The sequence below is a fragment of the Eublepharis macularius genome, chromosome 6, assembly GCF_028583425.1.
Source record: "Eublepharis macularius isolate TG4126 chromosome 6, MPM_Emac_v1.0, whole genome shotgun sequence".
Taxonomy (NCBI): Eukaryota; Metazoa; Chordata; class Lepidosauria; order Squamata; family Eublepharidae; genus Eublepharis; species Eublepharis macularius.
In genome coordinates this window covers 100,961,303-100,978,548 of record NC_072795.1, presented here as the reverse complement: position 1 = coordinate 100,978,548, position 17,246 = coordinate 100,961,303, and the positions used below count along the sequence as shown (strand labels likewise).

Below are 17,246 nucleotides of genomic sequence, written 5' to 3'. Positions count from 1 at the left end.
TATTAAGTATATATATACTTGAATGAGTGAGTGATACCAAAAAGAAAACTGTTGGAATGATTAATGAGATTTGGAACACCAAATGAAAAAGTTAGCAGCAGAGAACTGGTTTAATTTTTGTGGAAGTCCAAGAGCAGACCTGGAAATGGTGTCTTTGCATGGTAAAGAATGCAAATGATGTTCCTTCTTGACTGATCAAACAGTCCCCAATTTGTGGATCCTGCTGTTTTAAACTTCTTTCCTTTGGATTAACCTTCCCTCCAAAAGCAGCAAGCCGTCCACCTCTAATTTGTGATCTTATGATCTGCCAGTACTTTTAGCTACAGTGTAGGCTTATGCAGAAGCAGCGGTATACCAACAGGAGCCCTCCAGCATACTTTCCCAACTGCAAAGGGAAAGAGGGCCTGGCTAAATACTGGAAGCTTTCAAATAACCTGAGTTGGTTTGATGCATTTTGTGGCTGTCTTCCATTTATATTTTGGTATTGGATCTTGCATTCATTGCCATTAACCAAGTTTTACTTCTTGTGCAGAAACAGAATCCCCTCCAAAATGTATATGCTGTAGGATGACCTATTCCACTTTTTTCCTCCATAAGGGTCACTGTCAGATCCACCTAATATTGCGGGATTAAGTCACTTCTGTGAACATATGCTGTTCTTGGGAACAAAAAAATACCCCAAAGAAAATGAATACAGCCAGTTTCTGAGTGAACATGCAGGGAGTTCAAATGCTTTTACCAGTGGAGAACATACCAACTATTACTTTGATGTTTCACATGAACACCTCGAAGGCGCCCTGGACAGGTAAGAATATCTATACATTATTCCAGGAAAGACTGTTGTGGACTTCTGGCACTCAGTAACATAGTCATATAAAACAGCAGCACTCTTTCCTAGTATATTTCTTTTCTTTGTTCATAATGTTGAAATTAATAAAGTAAAACCTAACATCTTAGTTACGATAGCAGTAAAATGAAAGGTGTTTATGGAATAAGCCTCAGCATAAGGAATATATTTTCAGTGCCTGTATTTTATTTGTCCGTAGTATAGTGCAATGTTTCCCAGCCAGGGTTCCTCAGTACATTATTGGGTTCCATGAGAAATCATGGAATAAACAATTTTTGAAGTACTGCAAAAAAATTCCAAATATACAAGCCTAAATATCACTTATAGTAAACCTTATATTTATGTTGGATGTGAATTTTATTTTGCTTTTTATGTAAACTTTATTTTGATATTTTGAAACTTGAAAAAAAATTAGATAATACAAAGAAGACAGGAAAATGCTTCATTTTTTTCTTACGATGTAAACTGCCTTACAAGTACATATAGCAGCTCTTTACAAATAAATTTTCTTGATAAAAATTTAGCAGTTATTGAATTGTGTTCTCTGCCATCAGCTTTTTAGGTCTGTAAATGTTTTCATAGGTAGGGGTACCTCAGGGTTGGAGGAATTAATTTCTGGGATCCTCCTTTGAAAGAAAACGTTTGGAAACACTGGTACAGTACATAATAAAGAAATTCATATGTTTTATTTAACATGTTACAGTTTGTTTACCTAGCTGTAAAAGAGTTACAGAGGAACTTGTTCCATAAATATATTCAGCTTATGTTCTCAATATATTCTATATTGATCAGCTAGTTCTGAAAAGGCTCTTCTTTGCATTGGACATGTTTGTATTTTGATGAAAGGCTGCAAATCTTTTAAGCATATTTATCATTAAATAAGTCCACTGATAGTAGGGACTGAGCCCCGCAGCGCAGAGTGGTAAGCAACAGTACTGCAGCCCAAACTCTGCTCATGACCTGAGTTCAGTCCTGGTGGAAGCCGGGTTCAGGTAGCCGGTTCAAGGTTGACTCAGCCTTCCATCCTTCCAAGGTTGGTAAAATGAGTACCCAGTTTCCTGGGGGTAAAGTGTAGCTGACTGGGGAAGGCAATGGCAAACCACCCCGTAAAAAGTCTGCCAAGAAAACATCTTGCTGCGGCATCCCCCCATGGGTCAGTAATGACTCGGTGCTTGCACAGGGGACTACCTTTACCTTTGCCCTAAGTCCACTGAACTTTTGAGTAATTGTGTTAAGGATTTGGCTACCAGTGACTTACGGAACAATCTATTGACACTGGTTAAGTGTGCAGCTTTCAGTTTCTAAGTCTCATTTAACCATTTAAAAATCAAGAGAAGATAAAAACCTACAGTTAGTTAATGGAAGGTTCAAGGCTCAGGATAGGATTTGCTGGATCATGGCCAAGCCCAAAGAAAGTACAAGGATCCCTTAACAGGTTAAAATTACTTCCAAAATCACATCTGTAGGAGGTCTCCCAAAAGCTAATATTTCACAAACCATGGTCTCTATGAGAGACATCTACCCAAGTGTTCAGTGATAAAATAAGGCAAGAAGGAGGCTGTGGTAGCATGCACCAACTTCACGCGCAGCAACTGATGGTAGCATATAGCCTGCCTTCTTGAAAGCCCAGTGCATTCACTGAACTGAACCAGCCACTATTTCTTCCCAAAGCTGGAGCCCTGGGCAAGTGAGACTCTAATACAAATGTCCATCCTTCTGGAGTCGAGGACCAAAAGTGAAGAAGCTCATCCCAGCTGAGTATCAAAAATAAGATGTGCTCTTCCAGACTGTTACATTTGTGTTTGGTTATTTAGCTTTAAAAAGCACATAATTAATATTCTGTATGCTGATAAGGAAAATGTGTAACTTAATTTTCATGTAGGTTTGCCCAGTTTTTCTTGTGCCCTCTCTTTGATGAAAGCTGCAAAGACCGAGAAGTAAATGCTGTTGATTCTGAGCATGAGAAGAATTTAATGAATGATGCTTGGAGACTCTTTCAGCTGGAAAAGGCTACTGGAAACCCCAATCACCCTTTCAGCAAATTTGGAACAGGTGTGTGAGAGAACCACCATCTTACTCATGCTCTGCCTTGGATGGGGAGGGAGGACCCTGAACAGATATATTTTCCTTCCAAACCTTTGAAGCGTGATGCTTCAGCACGTTGTTTGCATCAAAGAACTTGTCAAAATAAGGAATGAAATATAGTAGGAAGTGTGGAATTTATTTGATGCAGCCTTTACAATTACGATAATTGCTGCAAATGATTCACCTTTAAAGGTAACAGAGAATATGTCACATAAATTGAAAGGGGAAGACATGTTTTTTAAGCTATTCCGTAGAAACAGTATTTTAACAATTGTACAAGGAGCACAAACTAAACTGTTTAAATCAATTAAGGCAAATATTTATTTTATTTAAAACATTTATATGCTGCTTTTCTACCCAAAATAGAGTCCCTAAGGCAGCGAACATTAAAACACTAACGCATAATCTAAGAACAACATTTTAAAACAAATATACCTTTAAAACGACACTTAAAATAATATTAAAACAATTCAATAAATATGGCCACCCAAACACACAACGCAAAGAAAAGGGAAGAGGACCAATAGCAGTAATTGGGGGTATGCCGGACAAAATAAAAAAGTCTTCACACACTGGTGGAGGACAGTAGTCTTCATTTAAACCTTCTTAAAGTTCTCCAAGATGTTGATAGATTTAATTCAGCAGAAATTGGCTTCCACTTTTCAAAGATAATGACTAAAATTTTAACTTGCAGTTACTGAGTAGCTATGACAGCTATGGCTGCAGTTCTAAGGACACTTTGCTGGGACTAAAATAGTAGTGGACTTGCTTCTGAGTAAAACCACTTAGAATTGGTACTTATGAAGCAACCATAAGGGAAAATGACTGGGCATCATTTTAAAGCAGACAGTGGAGGCAATCACAAGCATAGTTTATACATACTTAGAGTCACTGATGGTTTAAAGTTTGAGTAACTGGGAGCTGGACTATAAAAAAGTGTTTGCAATTTAGCATGTCTTTCATGTATGTAGTATCGGTTGTGTGTATGTTCTTGAGGTGTTTTTTCTTCTGCCTCTTTTTACTGCAGCAGCAGCAGCATGCCCTGCTGAATTGCCTAATTTTGTTTTCTAAATGGAAGCAGACTGCTAAGGGAATAGAGGCAGAAACCACATGGATGAGAATCTAAAGTACATTAGGAATTTACTGCAAATGGTCATTTTTTGTCCTTAAGTATTATTTTGAAAGCTTTTTTATTTTCAAATTTAGACTTAGCCATCCCTTGCATTAAGAAGAAGTGACACAGAATATTTATATTTTATCTGATAAGATATTACAGTGATACTTTTGTGGATAATTCACCATGGGAGTGCCAAAGGCATGAAGATTTTTTGCATTCCCAAACAACTGAATAATACTGTTATGCAGGCTGCTTATGTGTTCTTAATAATTTTTTGTTGTTCATGCTTACCTGTTCTTGGCACTACCATTTGTGAATGGAGTTGATCATTCTATACTACCCCTGTTCTTATCCTTTCAGAATGTCACCTTTCCGCCACCTCATTCATTTTATTGTTCCTTGCCTTAAGCCAGCTTCATGACTGCATACTGTTGGAATACTTTGCATAGTGCTAGTGTTTCAAGACAGCATTGTGGAACTAGAAATTCTAGCCTTGATGTGTTTTTTTTCTCTGCTAAGAAAACAGTATTTTCGGCAGTAGTAATCCTAACAAGGCGCAAACACTGATCAGCTTGTCCACGTGGCATACAGTCCTATAATGTTTATACAAAAGTAAGTCCCATTAAGTTCAGTGGGACTTGTACCCTAGAAAAAGGTTTAGGATTGCAGTCTGAGTTGCTTTAGTATCAGATGGTGTGTTTTAAATGTTGAAGCATCAAATATCCTAGAAATGGCTTTCACTGTATTAATATAATAATTCTACATCTTATGAACTCAGCAATGAGAGTTTCCTTTCCCTTGCCCCCAGTCTGATAGTGCTAATTAACTGCTAGATGAAAGTCTACAACAGGGTAGTCTCCTGTTCCCCCTCCATCCCCTCCCCACTCCACAATCTGTTTCTGCACAATCCTACACCTTCCAAATTCACTCCACAGTGTTTGTTTTGCCAGTCTGTACTCCTGCCTACAGTTTGTCTAACTCCTGCTGTTCATAATATGGGCATTCTCCAGAAGACTCAAAATAGGCTTGCTTGCACAGGCGGTCGCCTGAGAACCAGTGTTTTGCACAATTTCAGATATCAGCTGTCTCCAAGCTACCTTAGCTGAGCCACAGGTGGTCTTGCTGAAGTAATGAAAGAGGCACTTGAATAAATATGTTGATTACAGGAGCCACTTCATCTGATAGGAACACTAATAGGAACGGCGTGTACATTGTAATCTACCTAGCAATATTTCTAGTCTCCATTCTGTGATCTGTGACCAAAAACTGACGTGTACCAGCCTGTGGCTTGGATCCTAGCTATGTTATCCCCTCACGGAAAGCGCTTCTGTCAGTGGGGAGCAGGACCAATTTCCACAGATTTTCAGCTGTTCACACCAGGTCCTCCATACACACACACTGTTCACAGGAGTTTGTTGACCCAGGAGAGGGGACAGGACTTCAGAGGGTATGGCAGGTTGCAGCTGAAGAGGGGAGGCCATGGAGTTCCCTTCCTCAAGCACTCCTGTACGGCTGCAAGTTGTATCTGGGCCTCTGTTGTGATTGCAGGACTTGACACCTTTTAAGAACGCGAGTGCCTCCTCCTCCCCCTTTTCTCGTGACTTCTCATGACTTTAAATGTCTTTGACTGACTGATTGCATTGTAGGAAACAAATTCACTTTGGAAACAAGACCAAACCAAGAAGGAATAGATGTCAGACAAGAGCTATTGAAGTTTCACTCCACATATTATTCGTCAAATTTAATGGCTGTCTGTGTTCTAGGACGAGGTAAGAATACCAGATTGTTTATGGGATAATTTTTAATAGAAACCTGTTGGAACATAGTCTGAAGTGTATTACTTGAAGGAAGTTAATCATTTAAGATTTTCATAGATGTACTGCAAATGTGTAAGTTATGAAAGGGATAATTAACTAAACATGCTTAAAGGAGTACCTTCATCAGAATAAGAACATAGTAAAAGATAAAAACTGGCATCTTCAGGTAATGTTCCTCATATGTGCTTTTCAGGGCTTCCCTTCCAGTGGCAGTCCTACATACCTCAAAAGCTCCTTCCTCCAAGGGATTATCTGGCATGGCACTCCATGATGCATGAGAGCCTAGTCCTGAAACAGAAAATTGGCAACTGCTTTGCTTGTGCACATATGAAAGTGGTCCAGTGTATCACCCTTGAAGAATGAGCTTTTACTGATAACTGCTCTAGAGTGGTCCAAGGTCACCCAGCCTGCTTCCATGGCAAAGTGGAGATTCAGACCTCGGTCTCCCAGATCCTATCCAACACTCTGAACACAAGCAATTCCTCAACATTCTCTTACCACCATCTATCTATTTTTCCTTCTTCCAGACTCCATAGACCATAGCCACTATTGCAGGTTTTGTTGTTGCTGTTTTGAGGAATAGAAGCAGAATAAAGTATGCAAGCTAAAAGATTCACACATCACTTTCATTCTGGGCACTGAACCTGTAGTGTTGATGAGATTGTAAAGTATGTTCTTTAGGTAAGCGGGCTGTGAATTAGCCCTGACTCTAGAAGAGACAACCCCAAGAAAGCCTCTTCAGCATGAGTAATGTTGTTTTGTCTTAAACTGTTTTTGTATAGAACCTCTTGATGAGTTGACCAACTTGATAGTAAAACTGTTCTCTGAAGTAGAAAACAAAAATGTTCCATTACCAGAATTCCCTGAACATCCATTCCAGGAAGAACATCTTCGGGTGAGCTTTGCAACATTAATGTCACATCTTAATGTTAGAAATGCAAACTTAAATAGATGTTTTAGTTTTATATCCATTACTTGGTTAAATATGGGTAGGTTTTTAAGAGTGATCCGCGTTAAAGAGATACCTTGAGTGGTGCAGTAGCAGGAAATTAGAAATGGCGACACGACGCATGGTGTGTGTGTTTGTTCATTTGGGTGAAGGTGATTAGTGCAGGTTTAACCAGTCTCTTCCTGAAATTTTAATAATTGTCCTGATAGAATATGCAGTTGAGCAATTTTAATACTGCATTATGGTCTGTATATGAAATAAGTATACATGAAATGAAGAGCATTTGGTGCATGTGCAAAAACATGGGAAGCATAAAGGCAAAATGTTGGTTTTAGCTGAAAGTCAAATGAATCAGATTTAATTTTATTGATTTTGCAGCAACTTTACAAAGTGGTACCTATTAAAGACATCAGAAATCTTTATGTCACATTTCCAATACCAGACCTTCAGAAGTACTATAAGTCAAACCCTGGTCATTATCTTGGTCATCTTATTGGGCATGAAGGTCCAGGAAGTCTTTTATCAGAACTCAAAGCTAAAGGTAAGTTTAGCGATGGTGTGTCATTAAGGTATTAACAGCACTCTCCTATACAAAGTTACTCCAGATGTCCAGCCCATGGACATCTGCTTCGGAATGCAATCTGAAAACATTCTATGAAGCTGTTAGACATACATATTTTCAGGTAGGTAGCCGTGTTGGTCTGCAGTAGAACAGCAGGATTAGAGTCCAGTGGCACGTTAGAGACCAACAAGATTTGCAGGATATAAACGCTTGAGAGTCGATGCTCTGAAGGGAGGAGCTTTGACTCTCGCAAATTTATACTTTGAAAATCTTGTTGGTCTCTAAGGTGCCACTGGAGGCTGAATCCACACTTACTGGCACAGCGCTAAGCAGGCAGAGTGAGAGCATCTTTCTGGCGCGTTTTATGACGTCATCACGCTACGAGAGCAGCATCATGGCACGATGACATCATAAAACGTGCCAGAAAGATGCTCTCACTCCGCCTGCTTAGCACTGTGCCAGTAAGTGTGGATTCAGCTGGACTCTAATTCTGCTGTTAGACATAAATACATCACAACATTGAGAGTTTTGTAAAAATCCTACATTTCAGTGGTTATGCACTGTGTTTGAATTCTCGTCTTATCGTACTGAACTATTAGTTTAGTTTTAAATCAAGGATTCAGTGTTCTGTGTTAGATATTCTCTCTGCAGTCCTTTCATCTTTGCTGTTATAAACATGTAATTCTTTACTTTACTTTGATTGGAAAGTCATGTATATTGCCTACCTTTGCTACAAGCGCTCACATGTCAATGGATGATCGTTTGGCTTACATGTTTCAAGTTACTAATTATGAAACTTACACAACCTACTACTTATTAGTGTAATTCAGATGTAGTCAAATCATCTGTTGGCAACTAGGAGTGGTCCTGCAAACTTACTGGTTTCCTCCTCCACTTCCTGGTTTCCCAACCACAGTTATGCCCAAGTGTGTTTAGCACCTTGCCTGTAACACAGCTTGAAACCGCAGGTTCAAGTGAGTATACAAACCATAGCTTTGGAGGCAAGGTGCTAAACATAGTTTGCCAGTTCAGACATTATTGGAAGCTGTAGTTAATAACAAACAGGAAGTGGAGGAGGGAACTCGCTACATGCAGTGGTTGGGAAGGGAGGTCTTGAGTCTAGGGGGTACTTACACTTGCCAAACCATGGCTTAATGTTATTTTTGTATCAGCCTTAACCACTAAACATTGTCTTCAGTGCTCTTCTTAAAACATAAGATGTAAGCAACTTCATCATCTCAGAGCAAACTTCTAATGTGAATTCAGGCCTGTTTTGTGTTGAAGTTTTTTCTGAAATCTGGGTGCTCCTAGGGATCACTGTGAAAATGTAAGTGCTAACTTGAGAATGAGTTGCCAAAAATGTCAGAGAAATGCACGTACCTTTTCATGCTTTTGCTACTTAAGTTTTTAAATAGGCAAATGATTGGGTAATGCTCCACTGAAACTGGCAGTGCCCTTCCTATAATTGCCCATCGGGAGGAGCATGGAAGAATCACTGGGATTTTTTAAAATCTTGCAGCAACAGCTTCATGCTGTCAGTGGATAATGTCAACATTTGCTAAGTTTAGCTATTGGAAAATGGGCTTAGAGTATATAATGCTGAGCAATGCACTTCTTTATAAACTGCAGTACACTTCTAAAAAAATTAGCACCTCAGTATTTAATATGCCATGCTGCTTTAATTAGTTCATGACTATTAAACTGAATACCTAAAGAAGAGCCGTTTACATTTAACTGAGCTGGGCAATTGACATACTGGTTAGAAAAAGGGGGTTTGGGACTGTGTATCAAACATAATGCTGCACATAAGCTCTCCATTACCACACCCCACACTACTTTATCCTGTGCCATGTTGTCACAGAATATATCTCTTTAAAATAGACACATGGAAACTAAGCATTTCTTGGTTACTATAAAGCAGCAATCTAGCAACTAATCCACAGAATTGTATTAAAAGGGCTGTTCTCTTATTCATGCTCTTTCTTAAGACTGACATCCCCCCGAATGAAGAAATCAGAAGTTTGTTTATTCTAGGTGTAAGTGAAACCCGTGTATCCCAGCAGAAGATTACACATTGTCATTTAAGACTTTTATTTAAAACCAATCTTGGAGTAATTAAATATACAAGGATCACAGAGATGCATAAGATAATTCCATATATCAGATTCAAAGCAGATATGCATACATGTGTTCACCCCTCTTCTTATCTACCTTAAATCTGAAAAATAAAATACAATTTAAAAAAATCTCACCAAAGTGCTTTCTGAAAGTTTAGTCTCACATAACCCAAGTCTGAGAAACTCAGCAGTCTTTTGGGTGTGGTTATCTAATACAGGCTCAGTGACCTGAAACCCACATGACCATCCCCAAATCCTCCAGTTTGTCACTTCCTTATGGTATGTCGTAAGTTTCTCTCTGAGCTATAAAATACCTTTCTCATGAAATAAATATAACACACTTTGTACTTAATAAGAACAAGCTGTTGAGATTATTCTGGACATCATCTGATCATTGCGGCTTATCTCTTTCCAAGAATGGAACAGTGAGAACATATCTGAGAAAAAGAAGTTTTGGAAATACAAAAATAAAGCAGGACTGCTTCCTTTTATTCAAGCAATATCTGTTTCCGTCCAGGGTCTGCAACAACATGTTCCATGTCCAGTTAGGATCTGCTTAGTCCTCCCTGTTCTCATTTGAGGAGAGGAGGACATCCGAATGTTTGGATACTTCTCCCATGATCCCTGGAGGCAGGATATTCGGTAGAGATCCCAGGGGGCCCAGGGCTTTCTTGCAGGCCACCTTCAAGTTATGAGGGAAACCCCTTGGCCTACTAAAGCAGTACAAAAAAAGTTTACCCACCCCATATCCCTGGAATTCTTCTCTGAGATCTTCCCAGCTGGGGGAGGGGGGGTGTCTACAACCCTGATTCTGAGCACTTTGAGTTTGACTCAGAGAGAGAGGAAGGGGAACTTTCGGAGGAAGACCCACCTCAGCAGGCCCCTCAGTCTCATATATGCTGTTTTCTCATGATGAGTTGCCACCCTTACTCTACTGGGCTCTAATAGTTCTGTTCATCTTCGTTCTTCTGTGCCTCCACACATGGGGACTGCGCAGGCGCAGGCCAGGCGCCGGAGAATTTTCTAGAGCTTCCATGGCTCCGAAGGGGCCGTTTGTCGCGCGCCTCAGCGACCGTCTTCCCGCCCAAAATGGTCACGTGCTCCTTCAGCGACCAACGGCCCCTTCCCTCAGTTCTCTTCTTGCCGCCGCTTGGAGAGAACGTTTGAGCTTCGCGCTCTGTGCTTGTGCTTCGTGCTTTTCTGACTGATTAATCTTGGCTTTTGGACTTCGGACTTCGGACCTCGACTATTCTATCGGATCTCCCTCTGGACTTTGACGAAATACTCGGTAATTTGACTCGGACTGTTTTTGACCCTTCTTTCGCGTGCCCCTGAAGATGGCCTCAACGGCTCTCTTCAAGCATTGTCTCCAATGCCACACCAAGATGGCCAAAACCGACAGCCATGAGCTGTGCCTCTTTTGTTTGGGGGAGACCCACAACGTGTCGGCCTGCAAGATCTGCCAGGGCTTCACCAACAAGGCCCGGCAGGATCGGAGGGCCCGACTGAATTCGTCACTGTGGCAGTCGGTCATGTCCGAGGGGACCCCGTTACCTAAGGCCGGCCCTAGCCCCTCTGCCGAAAGGCGCTCAAGAGCTGGCTCTGTGGCCTCCGCGAGGTCGGGGTCGAAACCGCGTCCCCCGAGTGCCTCGGCGTCGAGAGCGGCCTCCCCAGCGCAGGGTCCGGTGCGGCCGCCCCGCAGCGCGTCATCCACCAGGTCGGATCCGAGACCGACATCGGAACCGAGGATCCTGGTGCCGAGTCCCCGGTCGGAACCGACGACCGGTTCGATCCCTATAAAATCTAAGAGGTCGAAACCGAGGTCCCCTTCGAAGGCGAGGAGCGCGTCGGTTCCGAGGTCTTCTTCGGAACCGGCAAAAAAGAAGAAGAAGACCAAACATCATCGGTCGCCGCATCCCGCTCCCCAGGAAGAAGTCATCGTGCTTCCTCACATGCCTTCCCCTCATCTGGGTTCCCCCGAACCAGAGGAACTCTCCGTGCCGGTGCCGGATCCGATGGCCTTTGAGACTGTGCATGCGGAGTTCTCTTCTGGGCCGGAGCCGAGCCCGCGCCGTCGGAGTCGACCATCGCCTATCCTTCGGTCGCCGAGGTTGGAACCGAGCCCGTCTCCTCGTCGGAGCCGCCCATCCCCTGCCCGTCCATCTCCGCCTGCTGTCGGTCGTGAGCGACGTCGGTCCGGAGACAGCATTCGATCCACTGCGTCCCGGCATCGTCAAGCCTCCTACCTTCCCTCACCATACCATTGCCAGTGGGAAGGGGCACCTGCTGGTTTCTCCGAGTCGGAACCGGGTCCATCGACGTCGAGACGATCGTGGTTTCCTCCTCCAGTCCAGGGTGAGGACTCCCAGCACGGTTCCGAGGAAGGAGAAGTGGAGAGCCTGGCCGAGTACCAGTCGGAATCCTGGTCTGAACCATCGCCGGCTGATGATCTGGTGCCATCTACGGGCTCCCCATACGAGGACCTCCGCATCTACGCCGACCAGATGGCGAGGATGGCCCAGGCCCTCGAGATGGACATCTCCTCGGCGACCCCACAGACCAAAGACAAGCTGCTCAAGCGGATATACGGTGACAACCCGGCGTCCATTGGCTTCCCCATGCTCGAGGGTATTGAGGAGATCGTGGAGAAGGTGTGGAAGGTGCCCTGTGACCAGCCTCCAACATCTAAGAGGATCGAGCAGCTTTATAAGATCAAGCAGGGCAACTGGCCGGCGTTGGTGAAGCACCCTCCACCTTCCTCCTTGGTCACGGAGGAATTCAACCCCCGACGATCGGGTCACTCCTCGGTGCCTGCCGATAAAGAGGGCAGAAAGCTTGATGCCATGGGCAGGCGCCAGTACATCGTCGCTTCGCTGGGTCTGAGGATTGCCAACTACCAGACCATCATGGCAGGGTACCAGCTGTACCTCTGGGAGAAGTTGGCGTCCTATACCCGGGACCTCCCACCTGAGCAGAAGGCTGTGGTGTCCCTGCTGCAAACAGAGGCTGTCCGGCTGTCTAAACAGCAAATGAATGCTGGGAGCCATGCTGCTGACACTGCTGCTAGAGGGATGGCTTCGGCGGTGGTCCTCAGGCGCCATTCCTGGTTGCGGTCGACCGCCCTGTCTCAGGAGGTGCGTTCCAGGGTGGAGAGCATGCCCTTTGAAGGGGACTCGCTGTTCTCCAAGTCCACCGACGAGACCCTGAAAAAGAAGGAGGAGGACAGGCAGACGGCTAGGTCCTTGGGGCTGGCTCCTGCGGACAAGCCCTCCTCCAGGCCACGGTACGCTCCCCGGTCCGGCCCTTACCATTTCCAGGGCAGATACCAGCAACAGCGGCCGGGTTTCCACCAGTATCCTGCCTACCAGCAGCGGTCTTTCCCGCACAGCAGCAGAGGAGGCGTCGGCCCTTCAAGCCTCGTCCGGCACAACAACCGGCCCAGCAGAGAGATCAGCAGGGCGCCGGGAGGCAGTACTGACGGGTCACGCCAGCCGTATCCCCGAACTTTTCGGACAGACTGAGTCCACTCCTCTCTGAGTGGGAGTCAATAACATCTGACTCATGGGTCTTAACTATTGTTGAACTGGGATACGGGCTGGAGTTCGTTGAGCTGCCTAGATGCAGTTCACCCCTGACAGCTGTCAATAACACTATGGCCGAGCTGGATGCGGAGATCGTGTCGCTCTTGGCCAAGGGTGCTGTGGAAGAATTGCCCTATGAGGACTCTGTAAAGGGTTTCTTCTCTAGGTTCTTCCTGGTCCCTAAGAAGGATGGGGGCTTACGTCCCATTTTAGATCTGAGGGGCCTTAATGCCTTCCTCAAGGTGACCAAATTCAAAATGGTTACATTGGCGGCTGTGATCGCCTTGCTGAAACAGGGGGATTGGTTTGTGGTCCTTGACTTAAAGGACGCATATTTTCACGTGGGGATACGGGAGGAGCACAGGAAATACCTGAGCTTCGTTTACCGGCAAAGGGTTTTCCGGTATAAGGTGCTCCCCTTTGGCCTGTCCACTGCCCCACGAGTGTTCACGAAATGTGTGGCCCCTGTGGTTTCCTTCCTGCGGGAAGAAGGCTGTACCATCTTTCCGTACCTCGATGACTGGCTCATCGTGGCTGAATCGGAGTCTAGGCTGGTGCAGGACATTGGCTTGGTACTTAGCACTTGCCAACGCCTGGGGCTCCTGGTGAACTTTGAGAAATCCAAACTGGTGCCCAACTGCAAGGTGTCCTACATTGGTGCACTGTTAGACTCTGTGGAGGGCAAGGCCCTGCTCCCCTTGGAGAGGGCTCGGTCCCTAAGGGGTCTAGTGTCCATGTTCAAGAGGAACCGGTTCCAGTCTGTGCGCACTATCCAGTGCTTACTAGGGCATATGGCAGCGGCCACCTCTGTGGTGCCCTTTGCTAGGCTGCGTATGCACCCGCTCCAGAACTGGTTTGTGCGGAGGTACGATGCTCTGCTGCACCCTCCATCCCTCAAATTCTCTATCCAGAGGGTCATCCTCTCCTCCTTGGACTGGTGGCTGTCTGATGACAACTTGTTTAAAGGGACCCCCTTTGGGTATCAGCGCCATGACGTCACGGTTACCACTGATGCCTCTCTGTTGGGATGGGGGGCTTACTGTGGTGATGTGTCTGTGCAAGACGTCTGGTCTGAGAGGGAAAAGACCCTCCATATCAATGTGCTTGAACTAAGGGCCATTCGTTTCGCACTTGTGTCTCTTACAGCACTGCTGAGAAATCGTCAGGTCTTGGTGCAGACGGACAACACGACTGCCATGTACTACGTGAATCAGCAGGGGGGCACAGTGTCCATGGCCCTGTGCCGGGAAGCCACGCTCACTTGGCAGTGGGCTATCAGGAACGGCGTGTCGCTCCGTGCTATACACGTGGCTGGGTCAGACAATGCCCGGGCAGATGCCCTCAGCAGGGTCCCTTTGCTGGACCACGAGTGGGAACTGAACGTAGAGTGCGTTGGGCCGATCTTCCAGATGTGGGGTCATCCAGTGATAGACGTGTTCGCCACTGCGGCGACCACCAAGGCCCACACGTTCTGTTCCAGGGCAGGGAGCGACCCCCTCTCTATTGGGGATGCCTTCCAGTTTACGTGGACGCAGGGCTTGCACTACATGTTTCCTCCATTCCCCTTGATTCCCAGGGTCCTGTGCAAGATAGAGGACGACGGGACGGACTGCATCCTGGTGGCCCCCTTTTGGCCACGGCAGGTTTGGTTCCCGAAGCTCCTGCGGATGTCCCAACGGACATATGTCAGTCTGCCCCCTCGGCAAGACCTTCTCCTGAACGGGAGCCTAGTCCACCACGATCCCAGGAAGCTGCACCTGACGGCTTGGCGGATCGTTCCTCCCCTGTAGGCTTTACTGACGAGGTACAACGGGTCCTCCTGAATGCTCGTCGGCCATCCACTAGGCGCACTTATGCGGCCAAGTGGCGCAAGTTTGAGCTTTGGGCACTTGCTAAAGGAGTGGTGCCTGACAGCAGTCCCTTGGGGGTTGTATTCGAGTATTTGTGCCACTTGCGTGGCATGGGCTTGAAGGTTTCCTCCCTCAAGGTCCACCTGGCAGCGATATCAGCTGCTCACACCCGAGTTGAGGGTGCTACACTGTTTTCTCACCCACAATCCCGCCAGTTCCTTAAGGGCATGTACAATCTTTACCCACCTGTGTCGGCGCCAGTGCCTCAGTGGTCACTGTCCTTGGTACTCTCACGTCTCATGTTGCCTCCTTTTGAACCTATGGCTACCTGCCCCTTGGATATGCTATCCTACAAGGTGGCATTCTTGGTGGCTGCAACATCAGCCAGAAGGGTCAGTGAGCTGTCTGCACTGCGGTCTGACCCTCCCTTTCTTGTGTTTCATCCCAACAAGGTGGTCCTGCGTCCCTGCCTCGGGTTTCTGCCCAAGGTGGTGTCCGCCTTCCACCTCTCGCAGGATATTTCACTGCCTGCTTTTTTTCCTCAACCTTCCTCTAAGGGGGAAAAGGCCCTCCATTCCCTAGACTTGAAGAGGGCCCTAGCCTATTACCTGGATAGGACGAAGGGATTCCGTTCCAGTCCTCACCTGTTTGTATGTTTTGGAGCCAAGGACAAGGGTAACAGGGCTTCCTCGCAGACCCTGTCTAGGTGGATTGTGGCGGCCATTAGCAGGGCCTATTCCCTGGCAGGGGTAGCTTGCCCGCTTCATGTTCGGGCCCACTCCACGCGGTCCCAAGCATCCTCTTCGGCACTCCTCAGGGGGGTGCCCCTGGTTAACATTTGTAAAGCAGCCACGTGGTCCTCTGCAGACACCTTTGTCAGGCATTACGCCATTGATGTCAATGCGGAGCAGGATGTATCTGTGGCGAGGGCTGTCCTACACTCCCTTTTTTCCTGAGGGAGTCTTGGGAAGACTCTAGGTACCCTTGAGTGAATGAGTGTATATATGTATATTTGGGTGTATATATGTGTAAATATTGGGTACTGATGTATCACTGCACAGTTTACATAGATGTATATATGCATATCTATTTGTTGTTGTTCTTGTTTGTTCAATAAAATGGTGTTGGACTTCACCCCACCTTCCTTATTGTGTGAAGCTTGGTACACTCCCATGTGTGGAGGCACAGAAGAACGAAGATGAAACAGGGTTAACATACCTGTAACTTATGTTCATCGAGTTCTTCTGTGCTGACACACAACCCTCCCTCCTACCCCGCTGTGAATTCCAATGCACAAGATGTGGTGGCTGTAACTGTATCTGATGTGTTTTAAGGTGTTACGGCTAAGTGTGTTGGTCAAGCGGCGGCAAAGGAGAACTGAGGGAAGGGGCCGTTGGTCGCTGAAGGAGCACGTGACCGTTTTGGGCGGGAAGACGGTCGCTGAGGCGCGCGACAAACGGCCCCTTCGGAGCCATGGAAGCTCTAGAAAATTCTCCGGCGGCTGGCCTGCGCCTGCGCAGTCCCCATGTGTGTCAGCACAGAAGAACTCGATGAACATAAGTTACAGGTATGTTAACCCTGTTTTCTCTCCATCCCAAAAGGGGACCCAGAGCCAGATCAGGATGATGAAGATGGGGTCACAGAGGTATTAAGTACATCTGAAACCTTCGGCTCTACTTTCCCCTTTTCTCTCCTTTTTAGCAAAGGGTCCAAGGAGGAAAAGGCTGAACCTTCTGGCCAGCAGTTTCACATTGGGCATGCCAAGAAACTATACTCTGTCATGCGGCTTTGCAAACTTCTGAGGGAAACCCTTGATTCGTCAAGGAAGCTTACTGACTACCTCTGCAGGCATCAGCTTTCATTGCTGATGCTGGCTTAGACTTTATGAAGTTTTTCTCAAAGGCTATGGCTTCTACTGTAGTGGCAAGAAGGCTAAAAAACTGGACACATCCGAGATGAATGCCACATCCGAGATGAATGTAGCCACGTTGTCTTTCCTACTAGGGGGTAAGCTGTTGGGCACTACTGTGTATGATGCCCTCATAGATACTGAGGATAAAAAGAAAGCTGTGCCCTTTTCCTCCAGGAAAGAGAATAGACAGCAGAAAGGGTTCAACCCCCACTCCTTTCGTAACTACAAGAGTCTCCCCATATTTCATCTAAACTATAAAAGATTGACCTGATCCAAGCTAAAATCTTACCTTGGTTCCAACTCTCAGGCCACTCAGGACCAAAACTCAGGCAACAGGAGCAATAAACCTTATCCACAGAACTCCTGACACCAAGTCTCCACCAGTGGGGGGGCAGATTTCAACTCTTCT

At 45.8% G+C, this 17,246-nt stretch overlaps 1 protein-coding gene across 5 annotated transcripts in view; it reads left to right on the top strand.

The window, feature by feature from the left end:
- The window catches only part of IDE (insulin degrading enzyme), a 105,806-nt gene that overhangs the window by 35,263 nt on the left and 53,297 nt on the right, over positions 1-17,246 (top strand). For all 5 annotated transcript variants that reach the window (XM_054982787.1, XM_054982789.1, XM_054982790.1 and 2 more), the window contains exons 3-7: positions 598-805; positions 2,730-2,899; positions 5,696-5,818; positions 6,649-6,761; positions 7,194-7,356. In XM_054982787.1, the coding sequence (XP_054838762.1) occupies positions 598-805; positions 2,730-2,899; positions 5,696-5,818; positions 6,649-6,761; positions 7,194-7,356 (777 nt within the window). The remainder of the gene's footprint in view (positions 1-597; positions 806-2,729; positions 2,900-5,695; positions 5,819-6,648; positions 6,762-7,193; positions 7,357-17,246) is intronic.